At 40.0% G+C, this 19,737-nt stretch overlaps 1 protein-coding gene across 1 annotated transcript in view; it reads right to left on the bottom strand.

The window, feature by feature from the left end:
* THSD7B (thrombospondin type 1 domain containing 7B) overlaps positions 1–19,737 on the bottom strand; it is a gene marked incomplete at its 5' end in the record, with an annotated part of 477,345 nt that overhangs the window by 49,410 nt on the left and 408,198 nt on the right. The window contains 2 exons of the mRNA XM_081346642.1: positions 13,041–13,194; positions 14,078–14,211. Coding sequence (XP_081202768.1) covers positions 13,041–13,194; positions 14,078–14,211 — 288 coding nt within the window. The remainder of the gene's footprint in view (positions 1–13,040; positions 13,195–14,077; positions 14,212–19,737) is intronic.

Genomic DNA, 19,737 nt, shown 5'->3' with positions numbered 1-19,737 from the left:
AATCATATGACCACAGTGGGTGTAGTGTAACTACGATGGCCAGGGCTGCTTTTAGGGGGTCATAAAGCACCCATTCTGGGGCCATTGTAACTTTGAACAACTATAAAACAACCGGTTGTAAGTTGAAGACTACCTGTACTTGTATGAAGCTCTCAACATAAAGATAAAAATGTAACAACACATTAAATGAATATAATCTCAGGGACAAGGCATTCTAATACATTGTCAATCATAACAAAACATTTATTTGTCTGATACTTTGGCATTTACCAAATGCTTTGTTAATCACAATGAACAATTCATTACAAGTCAGTTCTCCAGTGGAATGAGTGGGATTGTTCTTTGAGTTACTCGCATGGAAACACGTTTCATTGAGATAAACAGAAGCTGCTTTTATTTCACTATCCCAATCTTATAGATCTTGATAATGGCATCCCACATTAATTTGCTTCATTATTGAACTGTACACTCTGTTATACCACCTACAGACACTCCAGTTAAAAATGATAATGAAAAGCATGATTAATCCAACTCAAAAGCATGGACTAAAGAAGAAAACATTGGCATATTTTTAAAGGGGGGGAGGGTAAGCACAACTCGAGAGAGAGAGAAAGCATTTCACTGAGCGTTGCTCACACCCGTGTGTCCACTGGAAATTGTGGAACTTGAGAAAATAACCACTTTATTTATTAATCATTAAAGAGTCAAACATTCGGAATCCACTTATCTAGTGACATATTAAGCTTTTTTATGGATTGGAGAAGGACGGCCTTTTACTTCTGTGATTTTGAAATGGGTAGCTAATTGTACACTAATTGCCTGATGCCATAAGAACTGGTGGAAAGATCCCGGCAATACATTTAAACAACTTCAATTTTAATAGAACACTTGAGACCCTACATTTAAACAAATGTTGGTCTCAACCTTGGATCCTGCAACGGTTAGGCTATTTTCCCTCCTAATCCAGGAAAGAGGTAAAAGTCAAAATAACAGTGTGTTTGTGCTCCTGGGTGCCATTGTGACAATGAACTACAGCCGTGGTGTCAAACGCACCGTGTCACGTGACGTGTCACAACGTATCATGACTTTTCCCCCTTGCCAGAGCTGGAGTGGGCGGGGGCTTCCGCATGACGCATCCGGCCCACAGGCCAGCAGTTTGACACCCCTGAACAACAGCTAAGGGAAAAAGAAGAAATGCTTTCTGCTGAAATCTCCTCTCTGGCTCTTGAACTAATATTATTCAGTTATGATGCCTCTGTTACAGGCAGTCTTTGACTTACAATTCGTTTAGTGACCATTCAAAGTTATAATGGCACTGAAAAAAGTGACTTATGACCCTTTTTCACACTTATAACCATTGCAGGATTCCCGTGGTCATGTGAGCAAAATTTGGATGCTTGGCAACTGGCATGTATTTATGACGGTTGCATTGTCCTGGGGTCATGTGATGACCTTTTGCGACTCTGTGACAAGCAAAATCAATGGGGAAGCCAGGTTCACTTAACAAACATGTTACTAATTTAATAGCTGCAGTGATTCACTGAACAACTGGGACAAGAAAGGTTGTAAAATGGGGGCAAAATTAACTTAATGGTTGTCTTGTTTAGCAACAGAAATTTGGGGCTCAATGGTGGTCGAAAGTCAAGGACTACCTGTACTTAAAATCAGAGTATGTTTAGAATATTTGTGTCCAATTGATTAGTCAGTATTTGCTTTTGACTGTTTTTTTTTAAGATGGAGAGAGTGGATAATAATACAAAATAGGTTTGGCTACATAAATATATGGCAGCAGCTGAGATTTTTAATTTCTTTTCTTATATTTTGCAAGGAGAGTTTGAGGGCCTTTCCTTGTTTTTTAAACTGCCTAGGCATTTTAACAGAGTCTTTATAAGTTCCCAACTCAAAATCATGAGATTACAAGCTACTGATTTTCAGCAACCACAGTACTAAATTTTGGAATGATTCCGAGGACCATAAAAAGGGAGTTTATAGTTTCCTAACCTCAAGTACAAGAGCACTGATGAAACTATTAATTTTAATCTTGTTACCAAGAAAATGATTTGAATTCTCCTCTGTAGCCAATTTAGAATTATGATCTAAAATATACAGGTGTTGCTGTCAAAAGCTGGTGAAATTAATCATATGTCTTATTTGCACTTTTGAAGTTATCCATTTATACTTTAGTAATACCGTTCTTTATTTACTGTATTAGAACATATTTACTGGTCAGTCATGAAAGTGCTGCTGATCCACAATAAGGAACATTATTATTATTTCTTTCATCCTGTGTCTTGCCTTATGCATTTACATAATTAAATGAATGGTTTTCAAACCCTCCTGAATTAGCTACTCTAAATGTTAACATCTGATGCAAACAAGGAGGTCACTCAGATGAAATATTGGGAGTTATCAATTCTTGTAAGCAAAAAAAAGCTGACAGCAGATACAATAAATCTGAGATAATTATTTCAGGGAGTTGTGGCCCAACCTGCATATTAACTCAGTTTAAGAGTGCTTTGATGAATTCAAGTGAAGTCAATTAATTACATTTCCAAGTCAGATGAATAGAGAGTCAAGACATCACAGGTATTGCCACAGTTCTTCAATGCTGAATATTTAACAGATGATATTTTCTCTGCTGTCTGTGCAGAAGGAGAAAATGAAGTAATGATGTGTGAACCTACTATTGTAAGTGGAATTAATATGAGGTCTCTGAAGGGAAATGGGTTCAGTTTAATTTCCCCATGTTTATTGAAACAGGCAAGACATAGTCTTGATGCAAGAATTCCCAAAGTGAACCTTAGGTAAGAAAAAGAAATGGAATATATAACTGGTTTATAATTCATATAAATAACACTAATAATATCCATTATTAGTGTATGGATAGTCCTTGAGTTAGTACCATAGCGGTTGTTATCTCATGGCAGTCATAAAGCCAATTTTTTGACAATTTTTTTCCTGCGGAATGTTGCTGAAAACCAGAAATAAATGCCAGGTTTTTTGGCAAAACTCAGTCATGTCACTGTGGAATGTTGCAAACAGCTGTAAATGTGGTCTGGATGCCAAGTGCCCAAAATGTCATCATGTGACCGCGGGGGGAACCTGACACTTGGAACTTGGAATCTGCTAAGTGACTGGCGTTAAGACAAGGACTACCTCCATATCCTCTGTTTATATATTGAAAATAAATATATAGATATAGTGAATGTCACAGAGATTTTTTTTCCCTGCACACAAATCAGATTTATGCCTCAACCAAGTGGAATTGTCTTTCTTTTCTGTTTTAAACTTACTAAAGGAACCTCATGTTTCACTGATGGATAAAACAGTTTTATCTGGATATTATAGTTCCAAAAATGGATCCCTAACAAATATTTGCTTGTTTCCTATTCCTAACACACCTTAGGAGAATCTCTAGTGCAACTTCACACCACTAGCAAAGCTGATAGAAACTAATTTTCACATCTGCAGATTCTCTAATACTTCATCCAGGCTGAAATTGAGCGAAATATGGATTGAACCCTTGCTATGTTTATTCCTTTCTCCATCAGCCTTGAAGTTCCCCCCCTCCACAAAAAACAAACAAACATTTTTTTTTAAAATTTGAAAGCTAGCAAACTGTTTAGTAAACTTGTGTTAACCTAATAAAGGTAAGATCATATGGATTTTGTATTACCAGATAAAAGAAATCCTATATAACTAAGAAAAATATCATTTTCCCCCAACAATATGGCAAACATGTCTATAGAAACAAGTTCTCTCTCTCTCTCTCTCCCTCTGTCCCTCCCTTCCTCTCTCTTGTCATATTCCAAGCTCTTAAAAAAAGCTTGTCATGCAAACTATTTGGGATTTTCATGAATCCCAAGGATACAAATATAGTCTCCTGCTTGCTATGACCTTATGCTCTCATCCACCTTAAATTTCTACACTTTCTATCCATAATACAGCCAGAAACTTAGTATAGTTTACTATTGTCTATTATGGTTATTGGCTAGTAAGATATAGCACAAAAATGGAAGAAAAACAGCACAATGAACTAAAAATGAAAATAAAATAAAAAATAGAATTGTTGAAGTACAAGAGGGGAGAGAAAAGAATCTGTTAGCATGGTGTAGCGGGATTGATTTGAATTGTACAAGTTTTTGCCTCTGGGCGGTCCCTGGTTCTCTCAGGGAGCAATTGTTTTCTTGCAGATGCTTTGTTACCCAAACTAGTTCAGTTTCATGAGGAGCACTGATGATCTTACCTAATTTGGGTAATGAGACATCTGCAAGAAAACAACCAAGCTCAGAGAGCACCAAGGTCTGAATCTGCAGGAATTAGATAAGATTCTGCTGGGTCCGGAGAAAGGGATGATATCTAAGTGCTATAAATTGTTGCTAATCAGGGTAGTAGGGGAGGAGGTGGTAAAAGACACGATGATTGCCTGGGGGAAGAATTTTGGTTATGCACTTCCACTTGAGAAATGGGAAGAGATTTGGTGGATTAATATGAGGCTGGTGGTTTCCACGTCATATAAGGAGAACATATACAAAATGCTTTATAGATGGCATCTCCCTCTGGCTAGACTTTCCAAAATGTTCCCCGGATTGTCGGCTGATTGTTGGAAGTGTGGTAAAGGGATTGGCACGTATTATCATTTATGGTGGACATGTCCGGAAGTGGTTAGATATTAGATGAGGATCCAAAAATGGATAGAGGAAATTACAGGGTGTTTAGTTGATCTTAAACCAGAGACATATCTGCTTGGCTTCAGGCCTGGAAATATTAAGAGGGGAATATGGTATTTGGTTTTACATATCTTAACGGCGGCGAGGATGGGGTATGCTCAATTTTGGAAGGCAAATCATACCCCGCTGGATGAAGCTATAATTAGGAGAATACTTGATTATGCAGAAGCAGACACATTGACCAAGAAGTTGAAGGGTAAAGAAGAGACACCAGCATTTCTATCATGGAATAAATGGTATATTTGGATGGATAAAAGATTAAAGAAATGAGGGTGGCTTGGAGGTTGGTCAAAAATGAAGTGATATATATTATAAGTTAAATTATAAAATACCGATTTGGGGAATTCCTGGACACGCGATAGAAGGTGTATCTATGGGAGTGAGTTTGGATATGTTTTCCTATAAGGAATTACTTAGATTTGAAGGGAATGATTGGCAACTTAAATCATTAGATGAGTTAAGACAAGAAAACATAAGTTACTCTTGGTTTCAATATACCCAATTGAAAGCTAGGTGGAAGTTGGATCAGAAGGTTGGCATCACAATTACAGATGAAAATTTAGTAAAACAAATTAGAGATTTAAATTGTGCACATATAAAGAGGATATATAATGTTTTAATTGAATTGGATTCAGAAACGGAATTAGTTAAAGATTGTATGATAAAGTGGGCACAAAATATCCAGGAACCAATTCCGTTGGATACTTGGGAGGTAATTTCGGTTAGAAATGTTAAATTTACTCAGACTCAAAATTTAAGAGAAAATTTTTATAAAATGTTTTATAGATGGCATCTGGATCCCAAAAAGTTGTCTAACATGTATCCTAACTTACAGTCTAAATGCTGGAGATGTGGTAGTTTAGAAGCCACCTATTTTCATATGTGGTGGACTTGCAGAAATATAAAAGCTTTTTGGGTTAAAATTTGGTGGAACATTCAAAAGATTTTTAAGAGAAAGATAAAGTTCTCTCTGCAATTGTTTTTATTGGGCATTGTTGTAGATTGTGATGTTAAAGAAACCAATTTGATGTTGAATTTGATAACAGCAGCACGGTTACTGGTGGGACAATACTGGAAGAAGGATAGTTTGCCTACTACAGAAGAATGGGTGTTTAAAGTATCAAATCTTGCAGAAATGTCTAAGATTTCTGCTTATTTGAAGGATCATTCACAAGAAAGATATATTTCAGTTTGGAGGAGATGGATAGATTATATTCAGAATAAATATGGGACTAAAAAGTTCCATTTAGCTTATGAGTAGATTTTAGAGGGATATTGTTATTAATTTTAGTGTTAGTACTTTGTATGTATCTATGTTAAAGGGGAGTTAAAGCACATTATGAATTTGGTTAATTTTATATTATGGATAATTTTTAGTTAGAATATGATTATTATATCTATAACTCTGTATTTAGCTCTGGGAAGTGGGGGGGAAGGGGGTGGTTTGAGGTGGGTGGGTTTTGGGGATATGTATTGTAAAATTTTTTTTTGTAAAACTCTTTAATTAAAAAAATGAAGTTATATAGTTTTTGTTAATAAGCTTTGGAGTTGGATAGTTATAAGAGATTTAGTAAGTGGAATATAATTGTCAATTTAGAAGTAGATATAATTTGATTTTTTAAAAATGGTTTCCAATTTTTTGATTTCTTCGTTTTCTGTATATTGTAAATGTTTTTTTGTCTTTGTTGGTGTATGGTGTGTTTTTAACACGAAATGTAAATAAAGACTTTTTTTTAAAAAAAAAGAGAGAGCACCAAGGACCCCTCATTTTAATCCTGAGCTACAAATATTCTCCTTTATTTTGTCTCTGGCCTGGGACCTCAAATACAGATAGTGTATATTATTAGTAGTATCTTTGCTATGTATCTATTTATTTATTTGAAAAAAAATGTATATGGCCATCTATATTATCTTAATCAACCCTAGACAGCTAACAAACACAAACATAATAAAAGCAAAAGATTAAAACTTGAACACACCATCATCAGAGCTAACCTGATATTATGCCCTCCTCCCTGAGAGGAAAGCCTGGTTGTAAGGTAAGGACAACAGAATCCTTCTTCTCTCACAGGGGAGGATATTCTATAGCAGTGATGGAGAACCTTTTAGAGACCGAGTGCCCCCAGCCTGCCCCTGCTCCACTCCCCGTCCCACCTGCCCACAGGGCCACTCACTGACTCCATGGCCCACCGCAGATCGACCAGGTGGCCCAGCAGCACCAAGGCAGCTGCGCCCTCTGCCTGTGCCCCACAGCATCAACTGCATGCGATGGGGCGTGAGGGCAGAGTCTGGTCCCCGCTGCCTGGCTGCCATGTCCTTGATTGTGCTGCTCCACACGGGCCCCTCTCTGGGGTGCTCTCCACTGGGGGGGGGCTGCTGGTGATGAGGGGACCATGGGGGGGAGGTGGGGCTGGAGCAACAGCACCTGTGCCCACAGAGAGGGCTCTGAGTATTGCCTCTGGCACACGTGCCATAGGTTCGTCACCACTATTCTAAAGGGAAGGTGCATCTACAATAAGGGTGTCAAACTCAATTTCATTGAGGGCCACATCAGGGTTGTGGTTGACCTTGGGGGATATGGCCAAGTGGGGATGGGTGTGGCCAAGGTGGGCGTGGCCACCTGAACATTGCTCGTGTTGGGGGGTACCTGTGGTGGCCTGGGCAGGGCTGGAGGGAATCCTTTGTTTCCAGCCAGGGAAGGCGAGACCAGGGAGAGCACTATACTCTTGTCCAGCAGAGAAGTGCTGCTGTCCCTCTCAGGCCATACAGAGGACCCCCAGTGATGCAGGCTGCCCAGAGCCCTGGGCAGTGGAGGCCAAGCACCCAGTCCAGCCTTTCCCAAAGGAGCGCCCGATTGCGCTTACTTCCTCCTCAAGGCTGCTGATTGGCTCACTCTCCTTGGCCAAGTTGCTCATGGTGTGTGTGGGAGGGCAAAATGTGTGGGTCAGAGAGGCCCATTCCCTCTCCCTGTGAGGAATCCCAGCTTTGTAACCAAAGCATCCTCAGTGATAGGATGGGAGACCACCAGGAGAGGTCAGGAGGAGGGGACAAGGGGATGGCGAAAGGGCGGCAGGGCTGCTCATGGCCAAGTGCTAAGGTAGGACTTCCCTCAAACCCTTCCTCCCTCTCATTATAATCTTCCTTCCTTCCTTTCCCCCTTTTCTTCTTTTTCCTTCTCCTTTCCTTCTTCTTCCTTCCCCTCTTTCCTTCTTTTTATCTGTCTTTCCTCTTTCCCTTTCTCCTTTCCTGTCCCTTCTTGGATGCTCAAATGCAAAAGGGGAAATATTTCTCGATGCCTCCTTGCCTTGTGATCAAATGCCACTTTTGCTAGTAGTTTCGTGGCCAGTTAAAAGACTGAGAACAAACCAGGCTCAGTTTATCCCATGCTTGGAAATATAGCAAAGGAAAATATTTTCCCCCAGTCCTGCTTTGTCCTGCTTTCCCCACTGGAAATGTTTGTTTTCAACCCACAAGGAGGGGATACTTTCCTAAGAGTTCATAATTCAAGAATACCAATGTTAACTTGGATTTTTTTTAAAAATTCCATTTATATCCCGCCCTTCTCCGAAGACTCAGGGCAGCTTTACAAACTTAGCAGTAGCCTTCATTCTATGTATATGCCTGCTTATTAGGGCTTTCACACACACACACCCAAGCGGCATTATTACAAAGTCAGCTTATTGCCCCCAACAATCTGGGTCCTCATTTTACCTACCTTGGAAGGATGGAAGGCTGAGTCAACCTGAGTCAACTTTATTGGATTGCCAATAAAGTTCTGCCTGTGACAAAAGAGAACACAAAATTGCTTTCTCCTTTGAGCCCAAGTCTCAATGGATCCAGGATTGAAGCAGAACTGCGTGAACTGGGACATCTCCAACCATCTCCTTTCTTCCTTTCTTCTTTCCTTCCTTCCTCCCTTTTTTCCCTCCCTCCCTCCCTTCCTTTTCATTCTCATCTCTTTCCTTCCTCCACGCTCAGGAAGGGGTGATGGGAGGGGGAGAGACTGCCAGCGCTGCTGCTGTCCATGCTGCCACTGGCCGTCGCTATCCCATGAAAGGTGGGGCTGGTCCCGGTGAAAGGGAAGCCTCGTGGCTATGAGGCTAGGTTAGAGAGAGAGCCATGGAAGTCTGGTGGGAGAGGGGTGGCGTTGATCTACAACATGGTTACGTCCATCAAAGCCAGAACAAGGCCCGCAGGCCAGATCCGGCCTGCCATGTGGTTCTGTCTGGCCCAGGGACCTGCTCTGGAAACAACTGGGCACTTATCTACAATCTGGTGCCAGTCATTAAAGCCAGAACACACTCAGTCTTAGATCCATGGGGCAGCTCTGGAACCAGAGAGGAGCTGTCCTGCCACATGTGTTCCACCCCCTGGGTGTGCACACTGGAGACGACCAGGGCCAGCATCCTGGGTGAAGTCAGCCTGCGGGGCAAGACAGCCAGCAGGGATGCCAGACTCCACCTGCTCACTGCATGTTGCGCATGCGCCCAATGGGCAGGGTGGGGGTGCCTGTCGATGGTTCCAAGGCTGCCCCGTGGATCTAAGGCTGAACATGTTCTGGCTTTGATGACTGGCACCAGATTGTAGATAAGTGCCCGGTTGTTTCCAGAGCAGGTCCCCGGGCCAGACAGAACCACATGGCAGGCCACATCTGGCCTGCGGGCCTTGTGTTTGACATGTCTGATCTACAAGAAGGCTCACTTCTTAGGTCCTACTAGATGACAACATGTAATCAAGGGGACATGGGGTGAGGTAACCCTATCAATCTAGTGGATGGATAGTCCAAAGAATCCCCACAAGCCATGGCTGCAATCTTCTCTTCAGGCAGGAAAATTCAGGAGTTCCTTAAATTGCGCACCAACTCTGTCTGGGGGAGCCCTACCCCATCATGAGTTAAAAATAGCAACCCTCTAGATACAGGGGACCCCAAAATCCAAAGTCACTCTATCTTGCTAGGGTTAAGTCATAGGCGGTTCCTCACTATCTAGACCAGGGGTGTCAAACTGCCGGCCCATGGGCTGGATGCGTTACACGGAAGCTGTGCCCATCCCAGCTCCGGCAAGGGGAAAGAAGTCACGATACGTCACGACACATCAGCTGATGCGGCAAGTTTGATACCCCTGATCTAGACCCTCAGACCCTCCAGGTCCTGAGTAAGCACTTGTTTTGTTTGGGCATGAGATATATACTAGTGATACTGAACCTCATGCTGACAGGTGACTTAACTCACCAGCTTAATACAGATGTTAACCAGAAGAGGAGAGAGACCCAAGCCCTGCTGTATCCCAGATAAGAGAAGCCTAAGATAGTTCTCTTCTCCCCTCCAACACCAATTGGAACTGGAAAAGAAGAAAGGAGGAGAAAGGAGGAGAACCACTGGAGAACCATGTTTCCAACTTTCAACCTTACCTGGGGGCAGCATCGCTGCACTTATGCCCTGCTGCACCATCCGTCCTCTGACTTTCCTGCACTCACACCTTGCTGTGCCATCTCCAGTCTTTCTATGTCTGTCTCCTGCCACACCATCCATTTACTGGTCTTTCTGTGGTCAGGCTACACAGCACCATCCATGCAACTGGTGTTCATGTGCTTGCACACAACTGCATTGGGCCTCCTAGGGCCTTTCTCAACCTCCCCTCCACATCACCACAGCAACCACTACCCATGGGCACCCTTGCACATTACTTGGGACTCCTGCCACTTCCTGTTTAACAACACACATGTCTTGAGTTTATGACAAAACCAGGACTGCCAGGGTTGCCATTGCTAAGCAATGAGATCAAATGACAAGGTGCCTTAGAACTTCATCGCTTAGTAATAGGAATCCCGGCAGTCTCAGCTGCCATTGTAATTCAAGAACTATTTGTAGTAAGATGATTTGAGTATAGATTCAGGATGACAGCAATTAAACTAAGATAAGAGTATCATTCTATAGTCTTATTGTTTGCCTGTGAAAGAATATAACTGAATAATAGCAAACAAGAATCTGTAGGACAGATTTTTTTTTAAAGAACTGAATGGATTGTTTTGCTGAGAGCAATCATAAAAAATAATTTGTGGCATTTTCTATATGGTAGTGAATTTAAATATTTTTTAGAAGCCAGGCTTATTGAATCTGTATTGGTTCACAGTACTAGATGAAAACAAGCTATTCAAAATGATTTGCTTTATTATAATGTGATTAGAATGATGACAATATGGCAATGACAACATAATAGCATATATGAAGGACTATTTCCTCAGGAAGAGGAAATGAATGCAAACTCTTCACATTAAATCTTAAGATCAGGACCAATTATGAATTTCAAGAGGCATTCACAGGGATCTATATTTTGGCTGTCAATTATTAGTCGCACGTATTGAGGATATTTTTCTTTTACACAAAGAAAACATATTTCCGTTCATAACGGAGAAATCTCTTTATCATCTCATACATTGCTTACATCTGGGAGTATGACACCTTGGAAACTACCAGGCCCATCAAATGCTTCAAGCGTTTTCATACAATTGGGGTTTTGGATAGGAATATTGTTAAGTCGTGAGCTCTTGTACAAGATAACTCATACTTTATTCTTCCTAGAACTGTACTGAAGCTTGGGCTGCAACCAGCCACAATATATAGTCTAGCCAAGGGGTCAGCAACCTGAAACAGTGAAAGAGCCACTCGGAACCGGTTCCCTCACAAAATGAAAACCTGGGAGCTGCAAAAAATATGTGCGCATGCGCATACATGCACGCATGTGCAGAACAGGTTTTGACTGAAGAGTGGAGCCAAGGCGAGATATGCACCTACCCTGCATATTTGAATTGATTGATTGAACTTTTTTAGTCCCACTTTTTTTTTGGACTGCACATGGCAGAGGACTGGGAGCCGCAGGGGACGGCTGAAAGAGCCACATGCCGCGGGTTGCAGACCTGTGGTCTAGCCCCTAGGTGGCAGCCAAAAGTTTGAACCCACTCTTGCCGCCTGGGGCTAGCCAATTACAGGACCGGAAATGGCTAGTCTAGGTTACTGGGGAGCCGTTAGCCGCTCCAGCAACGCACGTGGTGTAACACCACAAGCCCAGTACATAACAGATATGTTACAAGAAAAGGCATTTGGTTTAAATATTGCTGCCACCGAATCTTCAGAAAGGCTGTGGTTTCTCAGCTTATTCATTTACTGTACATGGACACTGACAGCAGAAGATCACTACAACAATCAAATAAGATGAGTGGAAATTTATATGGCCACAATCTCATCACGATGACTCTTGGCAGCTAATAACACTGAAAAAGCAACCTAAAAAACACCACCATGCTATGATATGACATTGGTCGCCGAGACAAAACCACAAACTCTTTGCAACACAACTGTCGCAATGACTGTACCATGTGTTTTGAACCCCATACCCAACATACAACTATGTGTTCAGAGATATGATGTGCCAAACAGCAGGCACTAGGACAGAAAAAGCTCACTGCCTGGAATTTTTAGAATGGCATCTGTTATGTACTGGGCTCTTGTGAAGCACCATGTGGGTTGCTGGAGCAGCTAACGGCTCTCCAGCAACCCAGACTTTAAGTCTCCTGTGCAGCAATTGGCTATCTCCAGGCGGCAATGGTTGATTCAAAACCTACTGGCTGCCGCCTAGGGGCTGGACTATATATTGCGGCTAGTTGCAGACATTTCCCCAGTACAGTTCCAGCACGAAATAAACAATGAGTTATCCTGTACTCAGCTTCACATCTTCATTCCTGCACCAAAGAACCCGTTATTTAACAGCATCCTTTAGTAGATGGGACCCATAGCATGCCTCTTCTGCTGTAGATGTTGGGATGGATAGTCACCATCAGGGAAAGGTGCTTCCTTAGGTAACCTGGTCCCATTCCATAAACAGCTTTATAGGTAACTGAAACCACCTTGAACAGAACCTGGAAGCCTACTGCCAAATGATCCAGCTCATGGAGAAGAGGTGCAACATGTGCAGATTGACAGGCACTGATAATTACCTGCTCCCCTCATTTTGAGCTACTGTAGCTAAATTACTAGGAAGAGCTGCGATGCTCTTCAAGGGTAGCAAATTGCAGTACTGATGCTATAAATGATAATCTAAGAAAAGCATATTTATCAAAGAACAGAAGTCATACATTGCTTCACTAGAGAAAGAGCTCACTTTCATTCCATTTAGCAACAATATTAGGTTCCAGGAAAAATATATATTTCTTAGCCACTTCTTTTTTATGGCATTATGGATCTAAGCATGTCACTGGCAATCCTGTTAATATTTAAAAATAGCAAGTATTTGAACTATGGCAGAACTAAAGTACCTCTGGGCATTGACTCCAGTGACTCCATTCAGACACCACACATTCATTAGGACAATAGAGGATACATTTCTGTTTTTCCAAAGGAACTTTGGACTCATTACAAAGCACAAGAGGTACCGGTTCACCATCTCCACCTTCAGTGGTGTTTATACATCTGTAGGATGATAAGAACATCATCTGCAAGGCATTCCATAATGAAAAACAAATAAATGATATAGTAAATAAAGTCAAGCCTCTGAATCGAGCTCAACATCTGGTGAATTCTTAGACACGTCTCTGCAATTGTCCAGACAGCAAAATAAAAATTGGTTTATCACTGCTTTCTTCTGGGATTTTTCCCCATTTCCTGGTCTTACCTCCAGTAAGCTTTCAATTAAGGTATTTTTTTACTTTTCAGAAACATTTTTATGTTTATTACATATGTTACATATGTGGATAACTAATAATTATTTAATCAGTTGATTATCTCTGAATATTTATATCATGCTAGTACTGTTGAGGAGAGCTGAAAGAATATGTAGAAATTGTGTAGAAATACTGCAATTAAATAAAATGCTGCTCATGAAATCAAAGATCTGCTTACAATTCATGTGACAGAATTGTTATTCTAAAGACTAACTTTATTTTCATACAAATATGAAATGGGAAACAGACTACTCTAGACACGTTGCATTCAAAAGTGTTTTGAATAGTATAGTGTCACATAGCATAATACAATATTGCTTAGTTAATTTTAAAAAAGCAGTATAAATAGTTGAAGAGGACTTCAAGTGATAAAATTAAGACAGTTTTATAAAGATGTTAATGGAAAATAACATCCTCAACAGCTGTTACATTTTCTTAGCTTGCTTATTTTTAAATTTCTTTTGCAAAGGTTTTTATTGCTTTAATTTTTTTTAAGATTGTTTTTAATTTTGTAATTTTAAAATTGTAAGCTGCCCAGAGTCATTTGGTTGAGCTGAGCAGCTATGAAAATCCAATCCAATCAATCAATCAATCAATCAACCAATAGCCAACTGCTTTCATTTTCCACTCACCTGATTTGTCTCGTTTGTATTCCTTCTCCACAGTGGAGGGAATTTTGTGCACTGCTGATTTCACATTGAGACCACAGTTCTACTCGCCAGGAATACTGATTGCACTCACTGTAACAGGGAACTGCCTCGTACACCTTCCACAGAAAACATACAAATGTATACATAATCAGTCACTTGAGTGAAAATTCCCCAGAGAAATACTTTAGCAGAACAATAGAAAAAAAATCTTCTTCCACTTGCTAAGTACTCTGCTAGATTTTATCCACTGTTCTAAGCATAGTGTAATGTTTAAATTCATTGATTTCTTATAGACTTAAAAGGGAATGCGATAAGCCTCTTAGAATAAAAATAACCATTTCCAACAGTCTAAACAAGAATGCCATTACAATTTCATTTCCCCTGATGGCTTGTGCAAGATCTATGAGATACTCCCTTTTACAATTATACAACACATTGTACCTTACAAAAATCTCTTTATGATGCCCGCTATCCAGAAAAAAAAACTTTTTTCCCCTTTCTTGATTGTATCACATATACTGCTAAAGTTTCATTTTAGTATAAAAGTGCAACTTTATTTTTAAAAGAATTATTTCAATTCCCCAAACCATTGTATTTTATTTTTTTCTATTAGTCTTTTTTTAAATAGATCTCTAAAATAAACAATTGTGCTTTTCAGTCAAACTCTACTTACAATACGTACAGTAGTTTCAAAACAATTTGGCAGAAATTCAAACATCAGCACTGCATCAAACTGTTTAGGCAGGGCATATTTAAAGCAACATTCATCATTTCAAGGTCCCCCTCCCCACCTTTCTTCCCCAATCTGTGCAGTGAGCAGAAGGAATTTTAGACTGGCTTTAGCCTGGTTCTTATAATGGTCTAAATTTCTCTTATGAAAAAAAAATTCTGTCTAAATTTCTGCCACATTTGGGAAGCTCTGGCAAATATTGTGGCCACACTATGGAGCATTTGGGCAAAATAGGTGGGAAGATGGGACATAGGTAAGTGCTTGATGGTATCTCTATACTTTGAAGCTCTGGAAGCGCAGGTGTGGCTAGGTCAATTTAGAGGAGTGATGAAGTTGCGATGTAGACTTTTGATAGGGTCTAGCCAAAAGAGGGATGGTATTATGTACAACAGAAGTAACTGGGCTGTCTCTTCTAAGATATAAGTGATTGGCAACCTGGTGCCCATCTATTCTTCTAGCAAAATAATAGCTTCCACTCTTGACCATGTGCATTGCCTCACTGGAGCACTGGAGCTTTTAGTCTCAAGTTACTGTTGATAAATGCCAGGTTTGTCTTCACCTTTTGCTTCTGACCTGGGCTGACCCGACTTATACAACTGAAACCTGGCTGGGCAAGAGGAGGGCATTCCTCTATCCAAGATCTCCAGAATTTCCATGAAGAAGAAGATATTCGATGAATTTGACTGGGGATTTTTTCATGCATCTATTGTCTTGAGGAAAGACGGCATCCAGATACATAGCGTGATATTGATTTGTCTATTTCTGCCTCTTATTTTGGGGTCTGCCGAACCACAGCATTTTCATTAAAGTGGTCTTGAGAGGAATTTACAAACTAATGTGGATGAAAGAATCTCATATACTAATCATAGCAACTTTGAATACATTATAGCAGTAAAAGCAGCATTTCAACAATAAATAGATTTCTTAAATGGGCTAACCCACCCACGTATCGCAAGAATTCCTCTTACGCTTACTTCTATATTACCTATGCTCCTAGCTAACAAAATAAAGTGCCAGCAGGATGCTTTGCTATGCAAGCCTGTTTCCTGCTTGCCCTCTCCTACCATAATCTTGATGCCTGTCCCCTCTGGAAGGGACATTACTGAGACATTAGGGGTGGGAGGCAGGCAATGAACAGTTAGTTCTGATTCATTTACTACTACAGTAGGACTCGTATGTTAAGAGTTGGATGGATGACCTCCAGGCCATCATACAGATTGGCTGAAGGATAACTTTTCAAAATGGCCATTTGCATTTCTCTCTCTATGAGTAAATGTGACAATAAGATTGCAGGGCAAGGAGTTTTTAATATGTTGCATCTGGGATTCAAGGACTGCTCATGGCCACAGAGAGAATATCATGTCTGTTCCTGGACGAAGGCTGTCTCTACTAAGCGAGTTGGTTTGCACCAGTGCTTCCGTCTCCCATTAGACTGTGACATGCAATTTCCATGGATTTTATTCTTGATCTTCCAGATGTCCATAGTTTTGTCCTTATTGTTAGGATAGTGGATCTGCTTACCTGCATGATCTGTTTTGTGTGTGTGTGTGTGTGTGTGTGTGTTCTGTGTAAAGGACAGGCACCTGCTCTGGAAATGGCACAGCAGTTTTTAAAACATAGTACAAATGCCTAGTTAATCACATGATTTGATTGTGATTCTCAATTTATACCCCATTTTTCTAAAAGCAGTCTTTCAGTTACCAGACATTTGTATTCATTTGTCATCCTATCATCACCTGGAGTCATGTGAACAGATGGAGAAAACTACAGTCAAACGTTATTCATTTGGCTAGATCACAGGTCTGCAACCCGCGGCTCCGGAGCCGCATGTGGCTCTTTCAGCCGTCTCCTGCGGCTCCCAGTCCTCTGACATGTGCAGTCCAAAAAAAAGTGGGACTAAAAAAGTTCAACCAATCAAATATGCAGGGTAGATGCATATCTCGCCTTGGCTCCACTCTTCAGTCAAACCCTGTTCTGCGCATGCGTGCATGTATGCGCATGTGCACACATTTTTTGCGGCTCCCAGTTTTTCCTTTTGTGAGGGAACCGGTTCCGAGTGGCTCTTTCACTGTTTCAGGTTGCTGATCCCTGGGCTAGATAGTGAGTCTGACAGGGAGATTGTGCGATGGGATGTCTAACAGATATAGGGAACGTGGAAGTGGAAGCTAGATAATCAGGGGAAGGAGTCAGACCATTAAAGAAAAAAATCCCTTTGTTTAGGGGAGGTGGAAAAGGTGAGGAGACTCAAAGTAATTCCATCTTAATCACAAGAAGTGTAAATTGATCCCATTAATTGCTTTGGCAGGCTTTCAAGAGGTTGTTACTTTACCCTATTAGCAATAAATTGAATTCCAGAAATCCAAGTAGTTCTGTTTCCTGAGTTTGCCAGCCTTGAAAGAGTTGCCAGAAACCTCTTTTTTTTCCTGAGCCAACAACATAAATACTTAATTTGCTCTTGGTCCCAATGGTGCAGCACTCAGGGACACCAGCCATGTAAGTGTATGTGTGAGCGTGTACGTTTGTGTGTGTGCATGTGCATATGTGTGACTGTGAAATGAAAACCTTGCCCCTTTTTGTTATGCATCAAATGCCTATAAAAAAAGGCAGGGACACAGCTTCAATTATGCAATCTCAGCCACCATCTTGATGTTTTTGAAACCCTCTGCAGATTTTTCTGGAATCACCACCTATCGAGGGGGTAAAGAAAAACTGAGGTACCGCATATAATTCTGGTGTTGTTTTTTAAATGAAATTACTTTTCTTTTTTTGAAAAGGAACGTGAAAGATGAATATGTTAAGGACTGCCTGAGTTGTTGTGGGGAAATTAGGAGGATGGAGCTTTAGATACATTTGCTTTGTGACATTTATAAAAATAATAAACTTGGGGTATAAGTGTAATAATCTAACCTAATTTAATCCTTGGAGAATATATGGAGTAACATATTGAAATATATACATTAAATTATAACCTGAAAGGGAATTTAAACACAAATATAGGTTGAAAATGTAATCAGTCTGAAGGTACTTTCTGTCATTTTTGGTGGACATCCAAAAAAGCTAAGAAATATTAGGATCAGATATATACTTCAATTGAGAGACTTCTTAGAATAAATGTACATTTAAAATCATATTGTTTTCTTTTAGGTTTGATCGAGAATCAGCTTGAAATAAAAGTGGGAGTTTGCTTTTATGTGTGATAACTGCTTTTGTATTCACAGAGATGGAATACTCTCTGGCAGATTCCCACAATGGAATTATGGATGGTAAAATTAACGCAATTGGCAGACATGTCAAAACTGACTACTTTGATAAAAGAAAACACTTTGTCTAGCTTTGTTACTTGGAAAACACCTTTGGATTTTTTTGCTTGAAAATGAAAGAAATGAAACTTTAAATTTGGGATTTGATGATTAGCACTATTTATGATGATAGGAATACTGTGTAGTATTGTTAATTTTATAGTAAAAGGTTACTATATTTTATATTTGAATCTGTACCAAGTCAGAAGTTTTCCCTCCCCTCCCCTCCCCTCCCCTCCCTTTCTTTTCCCTTTCCCTTCCCTCCTAATCTTGTTTCTTTCCTGACTTTCTTTTGTCTATTACTTTTTTTTGCTGTTTTCTTATATTTTATTCCCTGTCGAAATTTAATAAAGTTTTATAAAAAAAATGAAATTACTTTTCTCATAAAAAATTCATATGGACAATTTAAAGTTTGAAATTGATAAGAGTTGTTGAGGGGGGGGTCTGTCTTATCCTTTTCTTTTCATGCCTTTTATGTTCAAACTCAGCAAACTATGTTTCTGAGGTAAAAGTTATGAAAATGTCTCTGAAGATGCTTCCCCCACCTGGTGTAAAAGTCAACCAAAGAACTGCATGAAATAGGTCATACTATCCAAGGTCTACCTGGCTTCTTTAGGTTCATATTTGTTCTCTAGAACTTGAATGTATACAGCTAAATTTACTGTTTCAATACAGCCTTATTTCCAAACTCTGGTCTTTCTGCAGTATATGAGGATAAATATATTAAGACGGAAAGGATGGAGCTGTCCTTAAAATGAAATGACACAAGGTAAATAGACTTCAGAAGAGAAGCCAAAACCGAGTAATCATAAGAGATAGATGTGTCATGCTAATAAAACTGAAATGAAGATGGACAAGCATCAAGAAACCAGCCATTCCATTACTGTAGTAGCTAGACATGTTTTTTTTTCCAGATTCTGAAAGTGCTGCTCATATTTTAGATTTATGTTCACAAAACACAATCCTTGTGTTTACCTCACAGGCTGTGTTCCAAACAAATAAACCACATTATAGTTAACATTATGGCTTGATTTATGTGTCAGCCCAGAACACTGACAGAACTCCCCAAATACGCCAAACTTCAAGTAACTACTCCAGTGTTGCCTAGCAAACACATTCCTCTGTCATACCTAACTAATCTTGAAGTACCTAACCATCAGAGGGCCTTTACTCTTGCACAATGTCACTCTCATCAGCTGTTCTTGAAGGTTGATACAAGAAGACTCCCTGCCTACTCAGACAATGTCCCAGTGACTCTGGACATGTAAAAAGTACTGAAGATGTACTTCTCATAAGTATCCGGGACACATTGGACAATTCTATAACTCCCTGATGTTCTCAGATACTAACCCTGCCACAATATACAATGGTGCCAGATTCTGCACAGCTGCACTTAAAATTTATTAGAAGATGACCTGTGCCATAAACCAGTTTTAATGAGTATCTAGTTTTTCATTATACTGCTTGGTATTATGATAAATTTTGTCTGCCATGTTCCCCTATTTCCATTCACTGCTCCTACCCCTTCTTTTAAATTTATTTTAATTTTTGTTTTTATACTTTTTAGCTTTTTATATGCAATTTTATTCTGTTGTGTTTTTATGCTTTTTAAT

The sequence above is a fragment of the Vipera berus genome (genome assembly GCF_964194415.1).
Source record: "Vipera berus genome assembly, chromosome: 1".
In the NCBI taxonomy this organism is placed as follows: domain Eukaryota; kingdom Metazoa; phylum Chordata; class Lepidosauria; order Squamata; family Viperidae; genus Vipera; species Vipera berus.
The sequence above is the reverse complement of the archived record's forward strand: the minus strand, read 5'-3'. Positions and strand labels throughout refer to the sequence as shown.